The 24,000-nt window shown below is 40.4% G+C and overlaps 1 protein-coding gene across 2 annotated transcripts in view; it reads left to right on the forward strand.

Moving 5' to 3' along the window:
- Positions 1-24,000, forward strand: part of EBF4 (EBF family member 4) — a 60,848-nt gene that overhangs the window by 13,553 nt on the left and 23,295 nt on the right. For both annotated transcript variants that reach the window (XR_006703295.1, XM_045445096.1), the window contains exons 6-7: positions 164-237; positions 1,564-1,632. Coding sequence is in view for 1 of the 2 variants with exons in the window: in XM_045445096.1 (XP_045301052.1) it covers positions 164-237; positions 1,564-1,632 (143 nt within the window). In the remaining variant the exon portion in view is untranslated. The remainder of the gene's footprint in view (positions 1-163; positions 238-1,563; positions 1,633-24,000) is intronic.

The raw sequence follows: 24,000 nt of genomic DNA on the forward strand, positions 1-24,000 counted from the left end.
GCCCAGATCCCAGCTCCTGCTTTGCCTTCTTGGGCGCCCCAGAGGCCCAGAGCAAGTTGGAGGGCATGATCTTCCCTGGGGGCGGGGCTCATCTCTTCCCTCCACTTGGACTTGAGAGGAGCCTCCTTCCCCTCGAGCCTGTGCGCTCCCCCTCTCCCCCCAGGCCATCATCTATGAGGGGCAGGACAAGAACCCCGAAATGTGCCGAGTGCTGCTCACTCATGAGATCATGTGCAGGTGAGAAGGTTTGGGTCACTTGCACCTTGCCCCTCGGTCCCCACCAGGCCCTGCCCCTGACCACTGTCACCCCCCTCCTCCTCCTCGCAGCTCCCTAGGGAAGCCGGGTGGGGGAAGGCGGTGAGGGAGGAGGGAGGCCCTTGAGCACAGTGCTGGCTGAAGAGAGGGTCCTTGAGGCCCCATTAGCCTGGCCTGTTTATGTGGCTTCGCCAAGTGTTTTTGTAAGAGAGGCCTCCTGCCACCACTGGAAAGCTTAACTAATAAAGCTCAGGGGAGGCTTGCTTGGGGGAGGGGGGGGGCAGGGTTGGGCCTCCCGGATTAGCTCAGGAGCTAGAGAGAGGAAACTTTGCTGCTTCCTAGGTGAACCTCAGGGTGCTCCCTCAGCGGGGTGGGGAGGGGGAGCGGGGCGGTGGCGGGGGGTGGGGGGCACAGCTTTTGGCTCCCCTTCCCTCGTTACCCCAGAGCTTGGCATTTCTTTTTTTTTTTTTTTTAATTTTTTTTTTTTCAACGTTTATTTATTTTTGGGACAGAGAGAGACAGAGCATGAACGGGGGAGGGGCAGAGAGAGAGGGAGACACAGAATCGGAAACAGGCTCCAGGCTCTGAGCCATCAGCCCAGAGCCTGACGCGGGGCTCGAACTCACGGACCGCGAGATCGTGACCTGGCTGAAGTCGGACGCTTAACCGACTGCGCCACCCAGGCGCCCCCAGAGCTTGGCATTTCTAGGCAAGGTCTCCTCCGGAGATGCCAGTCATACAGGGTCCTGAGAGGCAGTTCTTCATGCATGGAGAAGAGAATAGTATTCAAAAATCTGGTTGGGACACTGGCTACCTTTGGGAAGAGTAGTGACAAGGAAGAGGCATGAGGGGGTTTCTGGGGCTCTGATCACATCATCACATTTGGTCTGGGTGCTGGTTGCCTGGGTGGGTTCACTTTTTGAAAACTTATGAGCTGCATGCTTCCAGTTTGAGCTCTTTTCTATGTGTATAAAAAGTGTCCAGAGAGAGAGAGGGAGAGACCCTGTAGGTGGCCGGCAGCCTGCTTTTCCTGCATCCGCCAGGAGCAGCATGCCATTGGGACAAGGGTTCCCCAGCCAACCTTGCACTCAGGACTGGGCTCTCCAGGTCCCCACGAAGACCCTTCCTTCTCCCCCAGGCTCCTGGGAATGAGTCCCCTGGACCAGGGATTCCATAGTCAGAGACAAGACATCAGTATCCTCATCCTGAAGCATGTGTGCAAACTCGTGCGCGCGTGCACACACACACACACACACACCTTCTCCTTCCCTCCCTTTCCTCCTTCCCTCTCTCCTCATCTTCCCCCAGCCGGTGCTGTGACCGGAAGAGCTGTGGCAACCGGAACGAGACACCCTCTGACCCGGTCATTATTGACAGGTACAGGCTGGAGGCCCTGGGGGGCCAGGGCGGGCTGGGTTCAGCCGCGGGGCATGGTGGCACACCCACCCTCCTGTTGGTGGCTCTAAGCAGAGACGAACTGTCAGACTCCAGGGAGCTGCCACCCCTGGCCTCTGAGCGAAGCTCCCGGTGGTAGATTTCTGGGGTTGGGCCTAGGAGTGTGGTCCCTGTGGAAGGGCACCACTCTGGGGAGCCGGGGTGGGGGGGGGGGTGGGGGCCGGAGGAAGTGAACCAGAGCCCAGAACATGGGCTGGGAGGACTGAGGGGCTGGCAAGAGAAAGGCAGGGTAAGCAGGGTTCCAGTCCCCCATCCCATTCTACCCCTGCACTGCTTGACTTGACGTCTCTAAACTCCCGTTTCCTTCGTTTGAAAAGTGGGGACATACTTGGTGGGTTTCAGTCACAGGATTGTCAAGGCGATGCGTGTAAAGATGCATGCTGCCACCACGGTGTTTTAAAAATTATTTTGTTTCCTTTTGAATCATTCTCCTTATTCTCATCTCAATAGATAACCATTCACAGGAGCAAAAATTCGGGTTTAAAAGAGTTTATGGGGGGGGGGGGTAGGCTCCCACCTCTGCGTCTCACCCATCCATTGCCCTCCAAACAAGCAACCGTTGTTAGCAGTTTCTTGGGCATCTTTCTTGAGATAGTCTGCACATAGATGAGGAAATGCAGATACATATTCTTTTTGTACCTTTCCTTTTATGTTTATAAAAATAATGGCACACTGACTGTACTTTTCAGCTCCTTTTCTCTTCTCTAAAAAACGTGTGTATCTGGGAGGTTCCATCAGGACACAAGAAGTCTCTTTCTTCTTTTTTGCTACTGCAAACTATTCCATGGGATGGAAAAGCCATAATTTCTTATAGTCTGCCATTGCTGGACAATTTGGCTGTTTTTGTTCCTTTTCAGGGATAAAATGTTCTGCAGTGGCTTACTTTCTCCATGTGTCACTTTGCACATACATGTATTTATATGAAGGATACTTTAAAAGCAGCACTTCTGGGTCAGAGGAGATATGCATTTGTAATTTTTTTAATGTTTATTTATTTTTGAGAGAGAGAGCATGAGCAGAAGAGGGGCAGAGAGAGAAGGAGACACTGAATCTGAAGCAGGCCCCAGGCTCTGAGCTGTCAGCACAGAGCCCGATGCGGAGCTCAAACTCATGAACCATGAGATCATGACCTGAGCTGAAGTCAGATGCTTAACTGACTGAGCCCCCCAAACGCTCCTGCATTTGTAATTTTAATAGTTATTGTCAATTTGCCTTCTGTGGAGATTAGTTGGTATTCGTACCAGCAGTTTTGAGAACGCCTGTTGCCCACCCTTTGGCCAATTAAATATGTTGTTTATTCATTCAACAAATATACATTTTTTAATATTCACTCTGTGCCAGGGTCTCTTCCATATTCTGTGGATTAAGCAGTGACTGAAACAGACAAAAATGCTTGTGTTTATGGGCTTATGATCTAGCAGGGGAGGTGGATACGAACTGAATGAGTGAAATGGATATTATCTTAGATGGTGGTAACGGCCAAGGAGAAAAAGCAAACGTCACGAAAGATCAGAGAGTGCCCAGGAAGGGGGTATTGCAGTTTTAGAGGATTTAAGGAAAGCCTCGCTGAAAAGATGACATTTGAGCCAAGGCCTGAAGGAAGTAAGGGAGTGAGCCATGTTTGAATCCAGGGGAAGAATATTCTTGGCAGGAGCGTACCTGATGCATTTAAGGAGGAGCAAGAAAGTGCAGGTGACCGGAGGAAGAGGGACCATGGGAGGAGGTGGTGTCAGAGAACCAGCAGGTGGGGGAGGAGGCGGGCAAGACCATGCAGACAGGGCCTTGTAGGTTGCATATAGATCATTATAAGGACTTTGGCTTTTATTCTGAATGGCATGGAAGCCATGGGCAGGGGAGAGGGGGGCAGGCAGGAGAGGCTTGGGAGGGGAATGAGATGACCTGATTTATATTTTAGCAAGATCACTCTGACTCGTGTGTTGCAGATGACCTGTAGGAGGCAACGGGGGAGGCAGGGAGTTGAGTTATGAAGCCAGTACCGTTATCCAGGTGAGGGTAAGCGGAGGCTGTTATAGACAGGGTGTTAGGCAGGAAGTGGTTGGATAAATTTCATAGGCAGAGCTGACAGGATCTGTTACGGGAGGAGAGACAAAGTGACACAGAGAGAGGGGAGTTAAAGACATATCCAAGATTTCTGAGCTGATCAGCCCGGAAGGACAGAGTTCCTATTTCCCGAGGAGAGATTTCAGGACAAGTGGGTTTGGGAGGAGAGAGGTCAGGAGTTTGGTGTTAAGATGTTTGTTAAATGTCCAGGGGGGTTGATAAGCAGCTGAAAACATGATGATGGATCTCAAGGGAAAGGTCCAGGCTGCAGATAGAAATCTGAATGAATGAATGAATGAATGAAGTCGTTAAGAGAATCAATGCTGAATGAAAATAGAAGAGGTCCAAGAACTGAATCTGGGCTATCCAGTGTTTAGAGGTCATGGAGATGCAGAGCCAGCGAAGGAGAATGAAAAACAGCAGCCAAGGCAGTACAAGGAAAGTCGGAGGAGTGGAATGTCCTAGAAGTCTGGATAAGAAAACATTCCAGGGACACCTGTGTGGCTCAGTCAGCAGCTAGCTCTTGATTTCCACTTAGGTCATGATCTCATGGAGACTAAGAATTGACCATTACATTTAACAATGAGGGGGACATTGGTGACCTGAACAAGAGCTATTCCAATAGAGTGGAGGGGCAGAAGTCTGTTAGGAGGGTGTCTGAGAACGGGAGAAGAGAGACTAGAGGCAGTGAACAGAGGAACTCTGGTTTTGCTCTAAAGGGATCAGAAGGGCGCCTAGGTGGCCCAGTCGGCGAAGTGACCAACTGTTGGCTGATTTCAGGTCATGATCTGGCGGTTGGTGGGATCAAGCCTGGGGCAGGCTTCCCTGCCTCAGAATCTCACTGCTTGGGATTCTCTCTCTTCCTCTGTCTCTGCCCCTCCCCTGCTCTCACATATGCATACCTGCACTCTTTCTCTCTCTCTCTCTCTCTTAAAGTAAGTAAATAAAATACTTTTTTTAACATTTATTTTTGAGAGGGAGAGAGAGCGGGAGACGGGCAGAGAGAGAGGGAGACACAGAATCCAAAGCAGGCTCCGGTCTCTGAGCTGTCAGCACAGAGCCTATTGCGGGGCTCGAACTCACCTGTGAGGTCAAGACCTGAGCCGAAGCCGGATGCGCAATCAACAGAGCCAGCCATGTGCCCCAAAATAAACATTTCTTAAAAATTAAAATAAAGAAATCAGAGAAATGAAAAGGTCAAGAAAAAAAATACAGCGTCTTCCTATGCTGAAGAGAGAACCCAGTAGGAAAGGGGGAAACGATGCTACAGGAGAGATAGAGGTGGAAATTGCTGAAGCCATGTCCTTTAGTCAGCAGAGGGCATGAGATCCCATGCACGGGTGGAGGACTGGTTTAGCTGGGAGCACAGACAGTTCTCAATGGACAGAGCAAGGAAGTCAGAGAGCCTGGACCCGGAAGTGGGCAAATCAGGACATCTTCTTTCCTGATTGCTTTGTTTTCTCAGTGTAAGGGGAAGCAAGGTCAACAGTGAAGGATAAGGATGGAGAAGGAGACACTAGGGCATGAAATAGTTGTCCAGGAGGATGAGTGAACCATGGAAACGTCATGTGATTACCAAGCAGCTACGAAGGGCCTGCCTCAGGTTTATGGTCATAAGTGAGAAATTTCTCCAGCCACACTAAACTACATGAGAGGGCAGGTGCAGAACAGGTAAGCAGTTGCATAGAAGCAGAATTAGGGGGTTGCCAGGTGAGTGTATTGAAACCCGAGAGGGCAAGAGAGCGAAAAGAGTATGCAAAGGGTGTTTACGAAAATGGAACCAGGAATTTAGGCTAGATAGGGAGAGGAATATGGGCGGGTGAAGAGAAAGCAAGATACATGGCATGTACGTTCTGTGATGGGGCGAAACAATTTTTTGGAGTTGAGGTACCAGAAAGGGGTCGAGCTGGAGGTTAGAAGATGGTGAGACCGTGGGTTGTCCGTAGGTAGGATTATTCAGGGATTACATTTATCAGTAGGATGTGGCCAAGGGAAGGTAGAGACAAGGTCACTGGAGGAGTGATGCTCACGGAATGCAGAGGAGAATGTCTTGGAAGAACTATCTATCTATATTGATAATGAAACCACCAAGAGTTATGACAGGATCATTGTCCAAGAGTATGGGTAGTGATGCAGCAGTAAAATCTTCAGGGAGTAAAGGCAAGTGATCTTGGGGTTGAAAAATGCAACAAGCAGTGGTCACTATATGTATATATATATTTTTAAATCTTTCTCTGTCAGCAAAGTGTATTGGGATATCCTGGTGAATTTCATTTCTGTCACTCTGAGGTTGAACATGGTTTCAGGTATCTAAAGTCTATTTGTATTTCCTTTTCTGGGGACTATCTGTCCATATCCTTTGTTTCTTTTTCTTTTTTAAAAAAAAATTTTTTTTTTAATTTTTTTTTTTTCAACGTTTATTTATTTTTGGGACAGAGAGAGACAGAGCATGAACGGGGGAGGGGCAGAGAGAGAGGGAGACACAGAATCGGAAACAGGCTCCAGGCTCTGAGCCATCAGCCCAGAGCCCGACGCGGGGCTCGAACTCACGGACTGCCAGATCGTGACCTGGCTGAAGTCGGACGCTTAACCGACTGCGCCACCCAGGCGCCCCTAAAAAAATTTTTAATGTCTGTTACGTATTTTTGAGAGAGACAGACAGGGCACAAGCGGGGGAGGGGCAGAGAGAGGGAGACACAGAATCCGAACCAGGCTCCAGGCTCTGAGCTGTCAACACAGAGCCCGATGTGGGGCTCAGACCCATGAGCCACGAGATCGTGACCTGAGCCGAAGTGGGACGCTTAACTGACGGAGCCACCCAGGCGCCCCCTTTGTGTATTTTTCTATGAAGGATTGGCTTTCGTTATTGATTTGTAGGAGTATATGTTAAGGAAATTAGCCCTTTGCATGTGTCGCTCTTTTTTCTTTCTAGTTGATTGTTATCTTGTAACTTCTTATGACGAAACTTGCCCAACCGCTCAATCTTTTAAGTGCTCTGGATTTTTGTCATCGTTAGAAAGGCCTCTGTCACACCAACATTATTTTTATTTTTATTTTTTTTTAATTTTTTTTTTCAACGTTTATTTATTTTTGGGACGGAGAGAGACAGAGCATGAACGGGGGAGGGGCAGAGAGAGAGGGAGACACAGAATCAGAAACAGGCTCCAGGCTCTGAGCCATCAGCCCAGAGCCTGACGCGGGGCTCGAACTCACGGACCGCGAGATCGTGACCTGGCTGAAGTCGGACGCTTAACCGACTGCGCCACCCAGGTGCCCCTATTTTTAAAAATGTATCCTATGGTTTCTCCTGGTACCTTTATGGTTTCATTGTTTACATGTAAATATTTGATCCATTTGAAAAAATAACCAAGTTCTTGTGTCCCATATAATACATACAGAAGAAAAATATAACAAGATAGAAATTATGAGGCATAATGATCAATGTACACCTGTGAACCTACCAACTAACTTAAAATTAGAACATTAAAAATACTATTTTTTAAGTTTATTTATTTATTTTGAGAGAGAGAGTGTGAGCTTGGGAAGGGGCAAAAAGAGAGAGAGAGAGAGAGAATCCCAAGCAGGCTTCACACTATCAGTGCAGAGCCCGATGCGGGGCTTGAACCCACAAACTGAGCTCATGACCTGAGCTGAAACCAAGAGTCGGATACTTAACTGACTGAACCAACCGGTGCCCGACACTAGAAGTGTTACTGAAGCCTTTGCTATCTCACACCGATGCCTACCTACACCTCTCCTAAAGGTGACGAGTAAATGAACTGTGGGTTTATCCTGAAAATGTCTAAAAAATATCTAATAGCTAAAAATTAGATTGTAAACAATATGTTTAGTTGTGCTTATTTTTAACTTTATAAAAGTGATATCGCGTTGTAGTAGTCTTCTAAAATGTTCTTTTTAATTGTGCTGTATTTAGCTATGGTTGGCTGTGCTTTGTTTTTGCTGTTAGAAGCAAAGCTGCCTTGAACATTCTTGTCTGTCTCTCCTAATTCGAACAGATGCAAGAGTGTGTTTAGGATGTCAACCTCAGACTGGATCTGCCAGGTCATAGGGTGTGGACGTGATTAACTTTAGGAGTCAAGGTCAAAGCATTTTTCAAGATGGTTGTCTTGAGTAGTGCTCCCAGCCACAGTGATTGAGTTCCTATTGTTCTCCATCCTCACCAACACTCACTGATGTCAAACCTCTTAGTGTTTGCCAGCCTAGTAGGCACACAGGGAATTTTGTGGGAGCTTTAATTTGCATTTTCCTGATTACTAATGAAGTTGAGCATATTTTTATTTGTTTATTGGTATTTGCATTACTTCTACTAAGTATATGCTAAAGTCTTGCCCATTTTTCTTTTTGAATTGTTCAGGTTTCTGATACTGATTTTAATGGTTCTTTATGAATCCTAGATACTGATCCTTTATCAGGAAGGTGTATTTCAAGTATCACGATGTAGCTGAATTTATCAATATTTTTCTCATGGTGTTTACTCTGTGTTTTATTTCAGAACTCTTTCCCTATGCTGAGTCATAAAGATATTCTTCTATATTTTCTTGTAAAGGTTTTACAGTTTTTCATTTTACAATTAGGTTTATAATCCATGTGGGACTAATTTGGGGGCATTGTGTGAATTAAGGAGTCATTCTAATTACGTTTATTTATGAATCACTAATTACTCTAGTATCACTTATTAAATATTTCATCCTTTCCTACTTAGCTGCAGTATCATCTATATTCGAAATCAGGTTTCCTTCTATTTGTGGGTCTGTCTCTAGACTCTTTGTTTTATTCCTTTGATCTGTTTGATAATCCCTGTGCTGACATCATGTTTTTTAATCACTATAGCTCTACAGTAATGATATAAACAAGTGTGTAGGGCAAGCCTCCTACCCTCTCTTGTTCTTGAGGAGAATATTGCATATTTTGGCCTTTTGTGTTTCCATATAAATTTTATAATCCATTTATAAAATCACTCACACACACACACACACACACAGATCTTTGGGTGCCTTGGTTAATATTACAATTAACTTGTACATTAATTTGGAAGAGAATTCACATCTTTTTGCTACTGAATCCATATCCATGAATATGGTTTCTCTCTCCATTTATGTATATTTTCTCTAATGCCTTTCAGTAAAGTTGTATAATTTTCCCAATAAAGACCACATATACTTATTTTTTTATTTATTTACTCATTCAATAAATATTTATTGAGCATCTACTATGTACCAGGCACTGTTCTAGACTCTGAGAATACCAGAGTAAACAGACAAAAGTATCTGTACTCATGGAGGGAGAAGACACAAGGAAGGTAGGCAAAAGCAGTAATTCTGAGTGTGGTAGAACGTGACATGTGGAAAAAAATAGAGAAAAAAAACTGATCAGGAATTTGGGAGTTGGGGAAATGTGATTTTTAAATGGAGTGGTCACCGTAGGCCAAATTGAGAAGGTGGAATTTGAGGAAAGATTTAAAGAGATGAGAGAATGAGCCATTCAGATGTATGAGCAGCTTATTTTTAGTACAGTTTATATTTTGTTGCTATTACAAATTATATCTTTTTTTATATTTTCTAACTTTTTGTTGATAGTATAGAGAAATGCAATTGGTATTTGCATGTGGATCTTTGTCTTTAGATTTGTTTTGCTTTTTCTATATAGACAGTCATCTTATGCAACCTTGACTGTTTCTTTTTCTATTCAATTCTTACGTACTTTTTTTTCTTACTCTATTCCACTGGCTAAACCTCAAGTACAGCACTGAGTACAAGCAGTGGCAATGGAATTCTTGTCTTGTTTTTTATTTTGAAGAAAATGTTTCCAATGTTTTACTATTAAAAACATGGTTAATTATAACTATTTGGTAGTATATTCCATCAGGTTAAAAAGTTTGGTAAGAAATTTTTGTTTTGGGAGGCTTTTAAAATCATGAATGGATGTTAAACTTCACATGTTACTTTTCTCTGCATGTACTGAGTTGATCAGATAGCTCTTCTCCTTCAAACTATTCATGTGCTGAATTTCATTACTGGTTTTCCTAATCCTGAATTACTACTGGTAGAAATCTAACTTGATAATAGTTTACTGTCTTCTCTATATGCTGCAGGAATTGGAATTGTTAATAATATTTTTAGAGTTTTTGTATTTATGTTCAACAGTGATTGGCTTGTAATTATCTTATCATATCCAGGTATGATTTTGACAGTTAGTGATGTACCAGCCTCAAATAATTAAAAGGGGCATGTTCTTTCTTTTACTATTTGCTGGATGAGTTTGTATGAGTTTGGAATGATTTGTTCTTTGAAAATTTGTTATAATTTGCCTTGAGTTTTTGCGGATGAGGAAGAGAGAATTTTTAAACCATTGACTCTTTTTTTTTTTAAATGGTCGTAGACATTTTAGGCCTTCTATTTCTTTTTTTACTTTGCTTTAGTGAGTTATATTTTTTAAGGAATTTATACATTGTACCTAAGTTTTCAAAGTTGTTTCCATAAAATTGTTCATAATGTTCTCTTATCTTTTTTCTCTTTGCTGTATTTTTAACTATGAACATTTTCCATTCCTGGTATTAGTTGTTTGTATCATATCTTTCTCTTCAATAAGGTTTGTCAGCAATTTGTCACTTTTCTAAGACTTTTAGCTTACTCAATCTTTTTCCAATTTTTGTGTGTTTGCTTTGCATTACATTAATTCTGCATCTATCTTGATTTTGTCCCTTCTCCCTTGACTTTGTTTTGTTCTTTCCTAATTTCTTGAGTTGGACACTTATTTCATTAATCACTGACCTTCTTCCTTACTAATACAATCATTTAAGGCTATCACATTTCTTTAAAATACTACTTTCCTATAGTTCACATTTTCATATCTCATATTTTTATTATCACTCAGTTTCAAGGATTGTTAAATTTCTGTTATTCTTTTTCAATGCATGGGATACTTAGAGGTGTGTTTTCTTGTTCTTTATTTTTAATTAACTTTATGGGGCGCCTGGGTGGCTCAGTCAGTTAAGCGTCTGACTTTAGCTCAGGTCATGATCTCATGGTTCACAGGTTCGAGCCCCACATCGGGCTCTGTGCTGACAGCTCAGAGCCTGGAGCCTGCTTCATGGATTCTGTCTCCCTCTCTTTCTGTCCCTCCCCTGCTTGTACTCTGTCTCTCTCTCTCTCTCAAAAATAAAATAAAACAGGGGCACCTGGGTGGCGCAGTCGGTTAAGCGTCCGACTTCAGCCAGGTCACGATCTCGCGGTCCGTGAGTTCGAGCCCCGCGTCAGGCTCTGGGCTGATGGCTCAGAGCCTGGAGCCTGTTTCCGATTCTGTGTCTCCCTCTCTCTCTGCCCCTCCCCCGTTCATGCTCTGTCTCTCTCTGTCCCAAAAATAAATAAACGTTGAAAAAAAAAAAAATTAAGAAAAAATAAATAAATAAAAAAATAAAATAAAATAAAACATTAAAATTTTTTTAAAATTAACTTTATGAGGTATAATCGATATGCAATAAAATGTACATGAAGTATACAGTTTGAAAAATTATGATATATGTATATACTGATGAAACCATCACCACAATTGAAATAGTGAACATATCTTTCAACCCCAAAAGTTCCTTCATGCCCCCTTGGAATCTTTCCCTCTCTCCCCTTACCTGAATCCTCAGGCAACCGCTGATCTGCTTTCTGTCATTATAGATTTATTTGCATTTTGTAGAATTTTATATAAATGAAATTATACAATGTGTGCTTTTTTTTGTCTAGGTTTTTTTCACTCAGCATAATCTTCTTTGTGTGTTTCATCCATGTTGTTGCATGTATCAATAGCTCATTCCTTTTTATTGCTGAGTAGTATTCCATTGTACGAATATAGCAAAACGTATTTGTGCCAGCATCTCTTGATAGCCATCTGGGTTGTTTCCAGTTTTTAGCTATTACAAATAAAGCTTTATAAACATTTATGTACAAGTCCTTTTATGGACAAGTGCTTTCATTTCTCTTGGGAAAAATCCTAAGAGTGATGGTGAGACCATATAGTAAGAGTATGTTTAACTTTGGGGCACCTGGGCGGCTCAATTGGTTTAGTGTCCAACATCAGCTCAGGTCATGATCTCACAGTTCGTGAGTTCAAGCCCTACATCAGGCTCACTGCTTATAGCACAGAGCCCGCTTCAGATCTTCCGTCCCTCTCTTTCTCTGCCTCTCTCTCCCTCTCCCAAAAATGAGTAAACATTTTTAAAACAGAGTACGTTTAACTTTATAAGTAATTGCCTAACTGATTTCCAAAGAGGTTGTACCATTTTACATTCCCGCCAGCAGTGTATGAGAGTTGTAGCGCCTCTACATTCTTATCAGCATAATAGTCTATCTTTTTAATTTTAGCCATTCTAATAGGTGTGTGGTGGGGTCTTATTGCGGCTTTAATTTGCACACCTCTACTGACTAATGATGTTGAACATCTTTTCATGTGCTTATTTGCCATCCATACATTTTCTTTCAAGAAGTGACTGTTCAAATCTTCCGCCATCACTCCTCCTTTTTATTGGGTTGTTTGCTTATTACTAACTTGTAGGAATTCTCTATCTTCTGTCTATATTCTGTGGATAAAAGTCAGATATCTATTTTACAAAAAAAAAAAAATTTTTTTTCCAGCCAGTGGCTTGTCTTTTCATTCTCTTAGCAGTGTTATTTGAAGCGTATGAGTTTTTAAATTTTCATGAAGTCCAATTTATTAATTTTTTTTATGTATTATGCTTTTGATGTCATAGCTAAAAAAAAATCTTAACTCAATGACTTCAGCTTTCATTCTAGGAAACCAGAAAAAGGAGATGAAATTAAATCCAAAGTTAGCAGAAGAAAGGAACTAATCAATAGCAAAATAGGAAACAGATAAACAATAGAGAAAATCAATGAAACCAAAAACTGGTTCTTTTAGAAGATCAATAAAATGGATAAATCTATACCCAGACTGATCAAGAAAAAAAAGGGAAGACACAATTTGCCAATATCAGGAATGAGAATGGTGGCATCGCTATATATTCTAGATATATTAAATATATCAGGAACATTTTGAACAATTTTATGCCAACAAATTCAAAAATTTAGACAATTTATATTTAAAAAAACTTTTTTTAATGTTTATTTATTTTCGAGAGAGAGAGAGCACGAGTGGAGGAGGGGCAGAGGGAGAGAGAGGGAGACACAGAATCTGAAGCAGGCTCTAGGCTCTGAGCTGTCAGCCCAGAGCCCGATGCAGGGCTCGAACTCACAAAGCCGCAAGATCATGACCTGAGCCAAAACAAGAGCCAGATGCTTAACCGACTGAGCTACCCAGTTGCCCCCAGCCAATTACTTTTAAAGAGATTTTGAAAAGATGAAAAATATCTTCTACATTTACCCATGTAGTTAACCATTCTTTTCTGTAGACCCAGATTTCCATTTTTCTTATGTCTGAAGGGCATCTTTAATATTTGTTTGTATAGTACGGGGTAGAGAATTTGGGGTTGACTGTTGTTGTTAAGATGTTGTTCATTGTCTTCTCTTGCATGTCTTTCTGTTTTTGAGAGAGAGAGAGTGCGAGTTGGGGAGAAGGGCAGAGAGAGAGAGAGAGAGAGAGAGAGAGAAAGAGAATCTTAAGCAGGCTCCACACTCAACACAGAGCCCAATGTGGGGCTTGATCCCATGACCATGGGATCATGACCTGAGCTGAAATCAAGAGTCAGGATGCTCAACTGACTGAGCCACCCAGGCGCCCTTCTCTTGCATTTCTGATGAGAAATCTGTTACCATCATTATCTTTGTGCCTGTGTGCATACATGTCTTTTATCTCTGGCTGCTTTTAAGATTTTTCTCTTTATTATGCATTTTTAACAACTTGATTATCATGTGCCTTGGTGTAGTTTTTCTTCATGTTTCATATGCTTGGAGTTCATTGATCTTTTTGGATCTATGAGGTTACAGTTTTCTTTACATTTGGAAAGTTTTTTACTGTTACTTTCTCAAATATTTTTTTGCACCCCACTCCTTTGGGGACTTCAGTTACTTAAATACTAAACTGCTTGAGGTTTTCCTGAAGCTCACTGACATTTCATTTTGGTGGATTTTGTTTTATTTTGTTTTTCATTTGGGATAGTTTCTACTGCCATGCCTCAAGTTCACTAATCCTTTCTTTGGCAATGTTTCGTCTGTTGTTAATCCCTTCCAACATATTTTTTATCTCAGACATTGTAGTTTTCATCTCTACAAGTTTGATTTGTATCTTTTTTATATCTTCCATGTCTCGACTTAAATTTTTGAATATACCAAGTACTGTTATAATTACTCTTTTAATGTCTTTTCCTGCTACTTCTAACATCTGTGTCTATTCTATTTCAATTGATGGATTATTCTCATTATGGGTCTTATTTTTTTGCATCTTGGCATGCCTGGTATTCTGTAATTAGATGCCAGACATGAATTTTTCCTTGTGGGTGTTGGATATTTTTGTATTCCTATAAATCTTCTTGAGCTTTTGTTCTAGGATGCAGTTAAGTTACTTGGAAACAGTTTGATCTTTTTGAGTCTTGATTTCATGATTTATTAGACGGTTCCACAGCAATATTCCATCTAGGACTAATTATTCCCCACTACTGAAGTGAGACCTTCTTGAGCGCTGTACCCAATCTCTCATGAATTATGAGTTTTTTAAGTCTAGCTAGTAGAAACAGGCACTATTCCCATCTCCATGCGAGCACCAGGACTATTCTCTTTATTCCTTTTGGGTGGTTATTTCCTTGGCCTTGGGTAATTTTCTTATATGCACACACTGCTCAAATACTCTACTAAATACTCGAGGGAGATGCTTCAATAATATTTATATATCATATATTATATTATAGTTTCTGGTTCCTCTGTGTACCTCTCTCCTCCAGGTAGGTCTGTCCTAAGAAGTCTAGCTACCTTGGTCTCCATGGACTCTCAGTGTTATCTCCTCAATTCTGACATCTGCTGGGCTCTGCCTCAGTTCCCCCCTCCTGTGCTGTGATCTGGAAACTCTCAAAGCAATATGCTAAGACATTTGTCAGGTTCACCTCACTTATTTCCCATCCTTTAGGGATCACCGTCTCTTGTTCTCCAATGTCTATTGCCTTGAAAAATATTCAGTGCATTTTGTCTGGTTTGTTTTGTTTTCAGGCCACAGGTAAAGGTAGTCTCTGTTACTCAGTCTTGATTAGAAGCAGAAGTAGAAGTATGTTTTTTAGTTCCCAAGCATGTGGTGTTTTTCTATTTATTTTTGTTGCCAATTTCTAACCTAATTGTGTGTCTAATTGGGTCTACCACTTTATAATCAAGATTGTTAACTGTGTTGTTCAGATCTGTCTTTCCCTTTGTCTGCTTGACCTATTACGAATTGAGATATTAGGTTATCATCTTTGCATGAACTTTCAGCTTATCTTTGTGAGTTTCATCATTTTTTATATATACATATCAGGGGCACCTGGGTGGCTCAGTCGGTTAAGCGTCCGACTTCGGCTCAGGTCATGATCTCGCGGTTCGTGAGTTCAAGCCCCGCGTCAGGCTCTGTGCTGATGGCTCAGAGCCCGGAGCCTGCTTCAGATTCTGCGTCTCCCTCTCTCTCTGCCCCTCCCCTGTTCATGCTCTGTCTCTCTCTGTCTCAGAAATGAATAAATGTTAAAAAATATATATATATACACATATCTAAATTTATATATATTAATGTAGCCATCAAAACTTGATGGAACTCACAAAGATAAGCTGAATGTTCATGTGGAAGATTAATATATACAGTATGTAATTAATAATAATATATATTATTGGCTATTTTATTGATTGTGGACAAGTTTTAAAATCTTATAGCTCTCTTCTGGGTTGAACTTTTTGTGGGAATTTAGTGATCCTTTATTTCTAATATGCATGTGTATGTGTGTGTATTTTATTTTTATTATTTTTTTAATTAAAAAAATTTTTTTTGCTTTAAAGTCTGTATTATCTCATATTATTTACAGGCTCTTTCAACTTACTTTTGGTTATATTTGCATCATATGCCTCTTTTCATCTTTATTTTCAACCATTATGTGTCCTTGTGTTTCAAGAATTTCTCTCTCTTTTTTTAAAATAAAGTTTATTTCTTTATTATTTTGAGGGAGAGTGCACACGTGTGCAGGGAAGGGACAGAGAGTCGGATGCTTAAGCAACTGAGTCACCCAGGCACCCCTGGAATATTTCTCTTTTAATGGCATATTGCTGGATTTATTTTTATTTAATGTTTATTTATTTTTGACAGAGAGAGAGAGAGACAGAGCATAAGCGGGGGAGGGGCAGGAGAGAGGGAGACACAGAATCTGAAGCAGGCTCCAGGCTCTGAGCTGTCAGCACAGAGCCTGACACGGAGCTCGAACTCACAGACCGCGAGATCATGACCTGAGCTGAAGTCGAACGCTCAACCGATTGAGACACCCAGGCGCCCCGCTGGATTTATTTTTTAAATCCAGTCTATTTTTTAACTGGCAAATTAAGTCCATTTACTTTATTGAGATTATTGATTTATTTCAACTATTTTCTACCATCTTACTTTGTGCTTTTTTTTTTTTTTAATTTATTTTGAGAGAGAGAGAGAGAGAATGGGGAGGGGGAAGAGGGGGAGAGAGACAAAATTTTAAGCAGGCCCCATTCTTAGCGTAGAGCCCAACAAAGCTCGATTGCATGATCCTGGGATCATAACCTGAGCCGAAATCAAGAGTCAGATGCCTAACTGACTGAGCCACTCGGGTGCCCCTACTTTGTATTTGTTCTACTTCTTCTGTGTTTATTTTCCTTTCTTGCTATATAAAAAAATTGTGTATCTGGGCGCCTGGGTGGCTCAGTCGGTTGAGCGGCCGACTTCAGCCCAGGTCATGATCTCGCGGTCCGTGAGTTCGAGCCCCGCATCGGGCTCTGTGCTGACAGCTCAGAGCCTGGAGCCTGTTTCAGATTCTGTGTCTCCCTCTCTCTGACCCTACCCTGTTCATGCTTTGTCTCTGTCTCAAAAATAAATAAACGTTAAAAAAAAAAAAATTGTGTATCTTGTTTAATGCAGTGTATGTTTCTTATTCCATTTTTCCCTTTCCTGGTTAGAAGTTTATTCACTTAATTTCTATTCTTTTAGTTATCACCCTTGAAATTTTCTGTGTATTCGTAACAAAGTCATAATTTCTTTCCTGACTAATAGAATCTTGGATAGTGGTGTGCTGGAGCTTGCTCATATGAATTCACAAGAGCTAATTGTTGGGATCTCTTCCCAACTCCATATTCAATGACATTACACTGATAGCTTGAAATCAGCCATGGGTGGAACGTATATAATCATGGAAGTCAACAAACATTATAAATCATGGGTTTCCCCACTCTGGAAATTATTGTTAACCATTTACCAGCTCGCCACTGATCTCAGACCCTTCTAGTACCCCTGCCCTATTTATAAGATGTGTAGTCCAGAATTTTAACTCTTTGAAATTCCACACATTTTTAATAGTTTTTATCATGTATGAAAATTTTTTCTTTAGATTTACCAGGGTGGTTTTTTTTCTTATCTTTTTTTTTTTTCCTTGCATCTTACAACTTCCTCTTGCATCATTTTTCTCTCCTTCTGAAGTATATCTTAGAGAAGTTCCTACTTCAGTGAAGGTCTGTGGTGATAAATAGCATGCTCGCTTTTGTTTTACTATCAATGTCTTCATATCACTGTCTTTCTTGAAAGATGGCTTTCCAGGGGCGCCTGGGTGGCTCAGTCAGTTGGGCGGCCGACTTCAGCTCAGGTCATGATCTTGCGGTCCGTGAGTTCGAGCCCCGCGTTGGACTCTGTGCTGACGGCTCAGAGCCTGGAACCTGTTTCAGATTCTGTGTCTCCCTCTCTCTGACCCTCCCCCGTTCATGCTCTGTCTCTCTCTCTGTCTCAAAAATAAATAAACGTTTAAAAAAAAAAAAAGAAAAAAAAAGAAAGATGGCTTTCCTGGAACATAATTCTAGATTGATAGTTTTTTTGTTTTTTTGTTTTTTTTTTTACTTGGCACTTTAAAATACTTACATGGTTGCTGTTGAAAGGTACAGCATACATATCATTCTTTTGTGAGTAAACTCTCTTTCCTCCATGTCTGAATATAAGGGCTTCTCTTTGTCTTTGGAGTTCTTCAGTTTATTCTAATGTGTCTGGTTGTGGACTTTTGTTCTAACCTGCTTAAAATTTGTTGATCTACTTATATCTTTCCTCACTTCTGGAAATTGCTCAGCCTTTGCCTAATGTTACATCTCAGTTCTATTCTCTCCGTTCTCCTTGTGGCACTTCAAATGACACTCCAATTTAGACCTTTAATTCTGTCCTCCCTATATCCTAAACAATTTTATATTTCTGATCTGTTTTTCTCTTTGTACTGCATTCTGGGTAATTGTTTTTTATTCATCTCCCCATTCACTAATTCACTTTAGTTGTATCTAAAATATTATTTACTTTAGCCAATGAGCTACTAATTTCAGTGATTTCTAAAAGTTTTATTTAGTTCTTTTTCAAATATGTCTGGGTTACTTGGGTGGTCTCTTGGTGCTTTCTCATATTTGGTTATTTTTTAAATTTTTTAAATGTTTTTTATTTTTGAGAGAGAGAGACAGCACACGTGGGGAAGGGCAGAGAGAGAGAGAGGGAGAGGGAGACACAGAATCTGAAGCAGGCTCCAGGCTCCGAGCTGTCAGCACAGAGCCCAATGCGGGTCTCAAACTCACGAACCATGAGATCATGAGCTGAGCTGAAGTTGAGCACTCAACCGACAGAGCCCCCCAGGTGCCCCACTGATTTTTTAAATTAAATTTTTATTTCTTTAAAATGTTTGTGGTTGGGGCACCTGGAGGGCTCAGTCGGCTAAGCATCTGACTTCAGCTCAGGTCATGATTTCACGGTTGGTGGGTTCAAGCCCCACGTCAGGCTCTGTGCTGACAGCTCAGAGCCTGGAGCCTGCTTCAGATTCTGCATCTCCTTCTCTCTCTGCCTCTCCCCCACTCATGCTGTGTCTCTCTCCATCTCTCAAAAATGAATAAAGGTTAAAAATGTTTTTAAATATTTGTGGTTATTTTACATTCAGTACTTGATAATTCCAATATCTGAAGTCCTTGGGTCCTGTATCTGTTGTTCATTACTTCTGCTGACTCTCATTCATGAGAGTTTTTTTGTTTTTTGTTTGATGTTTTGTTGTGATTGTTGTGGTAGTGATGATTTTCGGTCATATTTAGTTGAACCACATCAGGGCTGGAACAGGATATGCTTTCCTCTGGAAGGATTTGTGTTTCATTCTACCAGGAATAGTTGGTGCTACCAAACTCGGACCTCTCTGGTTTCCTCAGAGGATTCAGAGCCCTTATCTGAAGTGGTCCCTATTCTCCATCCCCGTGTGTTTGTATTGGCATTTGCAACCAGTACAACCCTAATATTTGTGCTAGCTCATAGTTCACAGCTCCCACCCAGATTTCAATTTCTTGGTTTTGTTTTTGTTTTTTAAATCCTTGGAGATTTCCCTTACCTTTTAGATAAAACCTCAGGATATAGTTGTATTGGGAAGGCACTTTGAAGATGCAGAGTCTACCATACTACTGGAAAAGGAAATCATCCATTTGGAATCTACCCTGGTTAAAGTTAGGAAACGATGGGTCTACCTATAGTTTTTTCTGATAGCTCCAGTTGTCCCAATAGCCATTATTGAAAATCCATCTTTTCCTGCCAGTTGTAAATATTACCCATGCTATATTTGCATGAAAATATAATTATTTGTATTTCTGGACTTTCCATCCTATTTCATTATTCCATCTATTTATTAATGTGGAATATGATGCTGTTTTAATTTTTGAAGCTATATAACATTTTTTAGTAACAGAGAGATCTAGTACTCCTCCTCATTACTCTTACTTACATTTTAGAATCTTCCCAACTATTCTTAATTATTTTTTATAGTAATTTTACAGTTACGTTGTCTAGGTCACCAAAAACTCACTTACTGATGTCATATTTTAAATTGTGGCAAAAAATATATTAAATGAAATTTACTATCTCTATCATTTTACTTTTAAATTTTTTATCTTTATCATTTTTAAATTTTTTTTTTCAACGTTTATTTATTTTTGGGACAGAGAGAGACAGAGCATGAACGGGGGAGGGGCAGAGAGAGAGAGGGAGACACAGAATCGGAAACAGGCTCCAGGCTCTGAGCCATCAGCCCAGAGCCCGACGCGGGGCTCGAACTCACAGACTGCGAGATCGTGACCTGGCTGAAGTCGGACGCTTAACCGACTGCGCCACCCAGGCGCCCCTATCTTTATCATTTTAAGACGTACAGTTCGGTAGTGTTAAACATATTCACATTGTTGTGCAACAGATCACAACTTTTTCTTCTTGCAAAACTGAAACTCTGTACCCATTAATCAACAACTCCCCATTTTTCCCTTTTCCCCACTCCTGGTACCCACCATTCTATTTTATGCTTCTCTGAATTTGGCTACTTTAGGTACCTTATATAAGTAGAATCATAAAGTATTTGTCTTTTTGTAATTGACTTGTTTCACTTAACATATTCTCCTTTTTTTTTTAAATGTTTATTTATTTTTGAGAGAGAGAAAGAGAGAGAGAGAGAGAGAGAGAGAGAGAGAGAACAAGCAGGGAAAGGGCAGAGAGAAAGGCACAGAATCCAAAGTAGGCTCCAGGCTCCAAGCTGACAGCACAGAGCCTGACGTGGGGCTCGAACTCACAAACTGTGGATCGTGACCCAAGCCAAAGTCGGACGCTTAACCAACTGAGCCACCCAGGCACTCCTTAACCTACTCTCCTTAAGGTTTATCCATGTTGTAGCACATAACAGGATTCCCTTCCTTTTTAAGGCTGAATAGTATTCCATTTTACATATATACCATATTCATCCATCAACGGACATTTGGGTGCTTCCATCTTTTGGCTATAATGACTAATGCTGCTACAAATATGAGTGTTAAAATATCTCTTTGAGACCCTAATTTCAGTTCTTTTGGATATATATCCATAAATGGGATTATTGTATCATATGATTGTTCTTTCTTTAATTTTTTGAGGAACACCATACTGTTTTCCATAGCAGTTACACCATTTTACAATTTTAGCAACAGCGGACAAGGGTTCTAATTTTTCCACTTCCTCACCAACCTTGTTATTTCTTGTTGTTGTTGTTTTTTTTATAGTAGCCATCCTAATCGGTGTGAGATGATATCTCGTTTTGATTTGCATTTCACTTAATGGTAAGTGATATTAAGCATCTTTTCAGATGCTTGTTGGACATTTCTACATCATCTTTGGAGGAACCTCTATTAAAGTCATTTGTGCATTTTTCTTTTTGGGTTGTTTGTTTTTTGTTGTTGAGGTGTAGGAGTTCTTCATATATTCTGGATATTAATTCCTTATCAGATACATGATTTTCAAACATTTTATCCCATTCTGGTAAGTTGCCTTGCACTCTATTGATTGTGTGTCATATTTGTTGAGATCATGTTTAATTCGGTTTAACATTGGTAGAAATGAAAGCTTTATGATGCTAAGTCTTGAAAGGATCATGTAAAATGTAGCTCATTTGTTGTATGAGAGGCAATAAGGAGGGTTGTTCAAGTCTCCTATTTCCTTGTTGATCTTCTGCTTAGTAGTTCTTACCATTATTGAAAGTAGGGCATTAAAGTCTCCAAGTATTATTGTTGAATTATCTGTTTCTTCCTCCAGTTTGGTCATTTTTTGTTTCTTGTAATTCGGAGCTCTATTATCAGGTGCATATATTCTTATTATTGTTATTTCCTTCTGGTAGATTGACATTTTAACATAAAATATCTTTCTTTAAGATCTTTATAACAATTTTATCTTAAGGTCTATTTAGTATGATATGAATAAAGTTGCTCCAGCTCTCTTTTGGTTAGTTTTCTTGATATATCTTTTCCATCCCTATTTATTTTCTATCTTTTGAACATAAACTATGCCTTACATAGACATCATATAGTTAGATTATATTTTTTAATCTATTCTGCCTATCTCTGCCTTTTAATTTGAATATTTTTTAACATTTATTTATTTTGAAAGGGAGAGAGAACAGGGAAGGGGCAGAGAGAGAGAATCCCAAGCAGGCTCCACACTGTCAGCACAGAGCCTGATGTGAGGCTTGATCCCACGAACTGTGAGATCATGACCTAAACCAAAATCAAGAGTCAGGTGCTGAACTGAATGAGCCACCTTATTTGAGTATTTAATCCTTTACATTTAATGTACTTACTGATAAAGTACAATTTATGTCTCCTATTTTGCAATGTGTTCTCTCTATGTCATATTTCCTCAATTCCTCTGTTACCGCCTTTTGTTGTGTTAAATTGATATTTCCCAGTGTACTGTTTTAATTCCATTGTTGTTGTTACTATATTTTTAAGTAATTTTCTTAATGGTTGTCCTGGGAATTAAGGTTAATATCTTAACTTAAAACAATCTAGATGAATTTAGATGAATAGCAACTTAATTTCAACACGTACAAAGACAATACTCCAATATAGCTCCACTGCTTCAATTCTCCTTTGTTATATCATTGTCAATCATGTTATGTTTTTACACATCATAGGCCTATCAACAGTTTTATAATTACTGATTAATGCAGTTTTCTCTCATGGATTTATTTTTTAGAGCAGTTTTAGGCTTACAGCAAAAGTGAATGGAAAGCACAGAGTGTTCTCATATACTACTTGCTTCCCCCATTACAGTTGTCTTTTAAATTAGGTAGGAAGACAAAATAATTACAAAAATACATTTATAATGTCTTTTATATTTACCTGCATAGCTACTTTTACCAGTGCTCTTTACTTCTTCACATCAAGTAGAATTACTGTCTTGTCTCCTTTCGTTTCAGACTGAAGCAATCTAATGTTTCTTATAAGTAGATATAACTAACTTCAAGAAAGATCACTAACAAGTGATAGATTCTCTCAGTTTTTGCTTATCTGAAAATGTCTTCATTCGTCTTTTATATTTAATTTTTTTTAAATGTATGCTTCATGGGGTGCCTGGATGACTCAGTCAGTTAAGCGTCAGACTCTTGATTTTGGCTCAGGTTATGATCTCATGGTTTGTGGGTTCAAGCCCTGTACTGGGCTCCATGCTGACAGTGTGGAGCCTGCTTGGGATTCTCTGTCTCCCCTCTCTCTCTCTACTTCTCTCTCTCAAAATAAATAAATAAACTTAAAAAAAATTTATGCTTCACGTTTGAAAGATAGTTTTGTTGGATATAGGATTTTGGGTTGACCGTTCTTTTCTTTTCTTTTCTTTTTTTTGACAGTTGTTTCCTTTAAGCACTTTGAATATGTCATCCCACTGCCTTCTGACTGCCATAGTTTCTACTGAGAAGTCAGCTAGTTTATCCTATTGAGGCTTACTTGTAGGTAATGAGTTGCTTCCTTGTTGCTTCCCAGATTCTTTCTGTCTTCAGCTTTTGACAAATTTGAGTATAATGTGTCTACATGTGGATCGCTTAGAGTTCATTGAGCTTTTTGGATGTACATAATAAGGTTTTTCACCAAATTTGGGAAGTTTGGGGCCATTATTTCTTCAAACATTCTTTCTGCCCCTTTCCCTTTCTTCTCTCTTGTTGAGACTTCCATTAAGAATATATTAGTATGGGAGTGCCCAGGTGGCTCAGTTGGTTGAGCATCTGACTCTTGATCTCAGCTCAGGTCTTGATCTCAGAGTTGTGTGGTCAAGCCTCATGTTGGGTTCTGCAATGGGTATGAAGCCTACTTAAAAAGAAAAAGAAAAAAAGGAGGGTTCCTGGGTGGCTCAGTTGGTTAAGCATTCGACTTCGGCTCGGGTCATGACCTCACAGTTCATGGGTTCAAGCCCTGCATCAGGCTGTGTGCTGACAGCTCAGAGCCTGGAGCCTGCTTTGAATTCTGTGTCTCCCTCTCTCTCTGCCCCCTGCCTCTCATTCTCTCTCTCTCTCTCAAAAATAAATAAACATTAAAAAAATTCTTTCTTAAAGAATGTTAGTATGCTTGATGGTTTCTCACAATATCTTCGGGTCTGTTCATTTTTCTTTTTTCTTTTTCCTTTCTGCTCCAGAACTGGATGATCTTAACTGACCTATCATCAAATACACTGATTTTTGTTTCTTCTGTCAACCCAGATATGCTGTTGAGGATATAAATTTTTCATTTTAGTTTTTCTTCTCAACTCCTGAAC

This window comes from Leopardus geoffroyi, chromosome A3, assembly GCF_018350155.1.
Source record: "Leopardus geoffroyi isolate Oge1 chromosome A3, O.geoffroyi_Oge1_pat1.0, whole genome shotgun sequence".
Lineage (NCBI taxonomy): Eukaryota > Metazoa > Chordata > Mammalia > Carnivora > Felidae > Leopardus > Leopardus geoffroyi.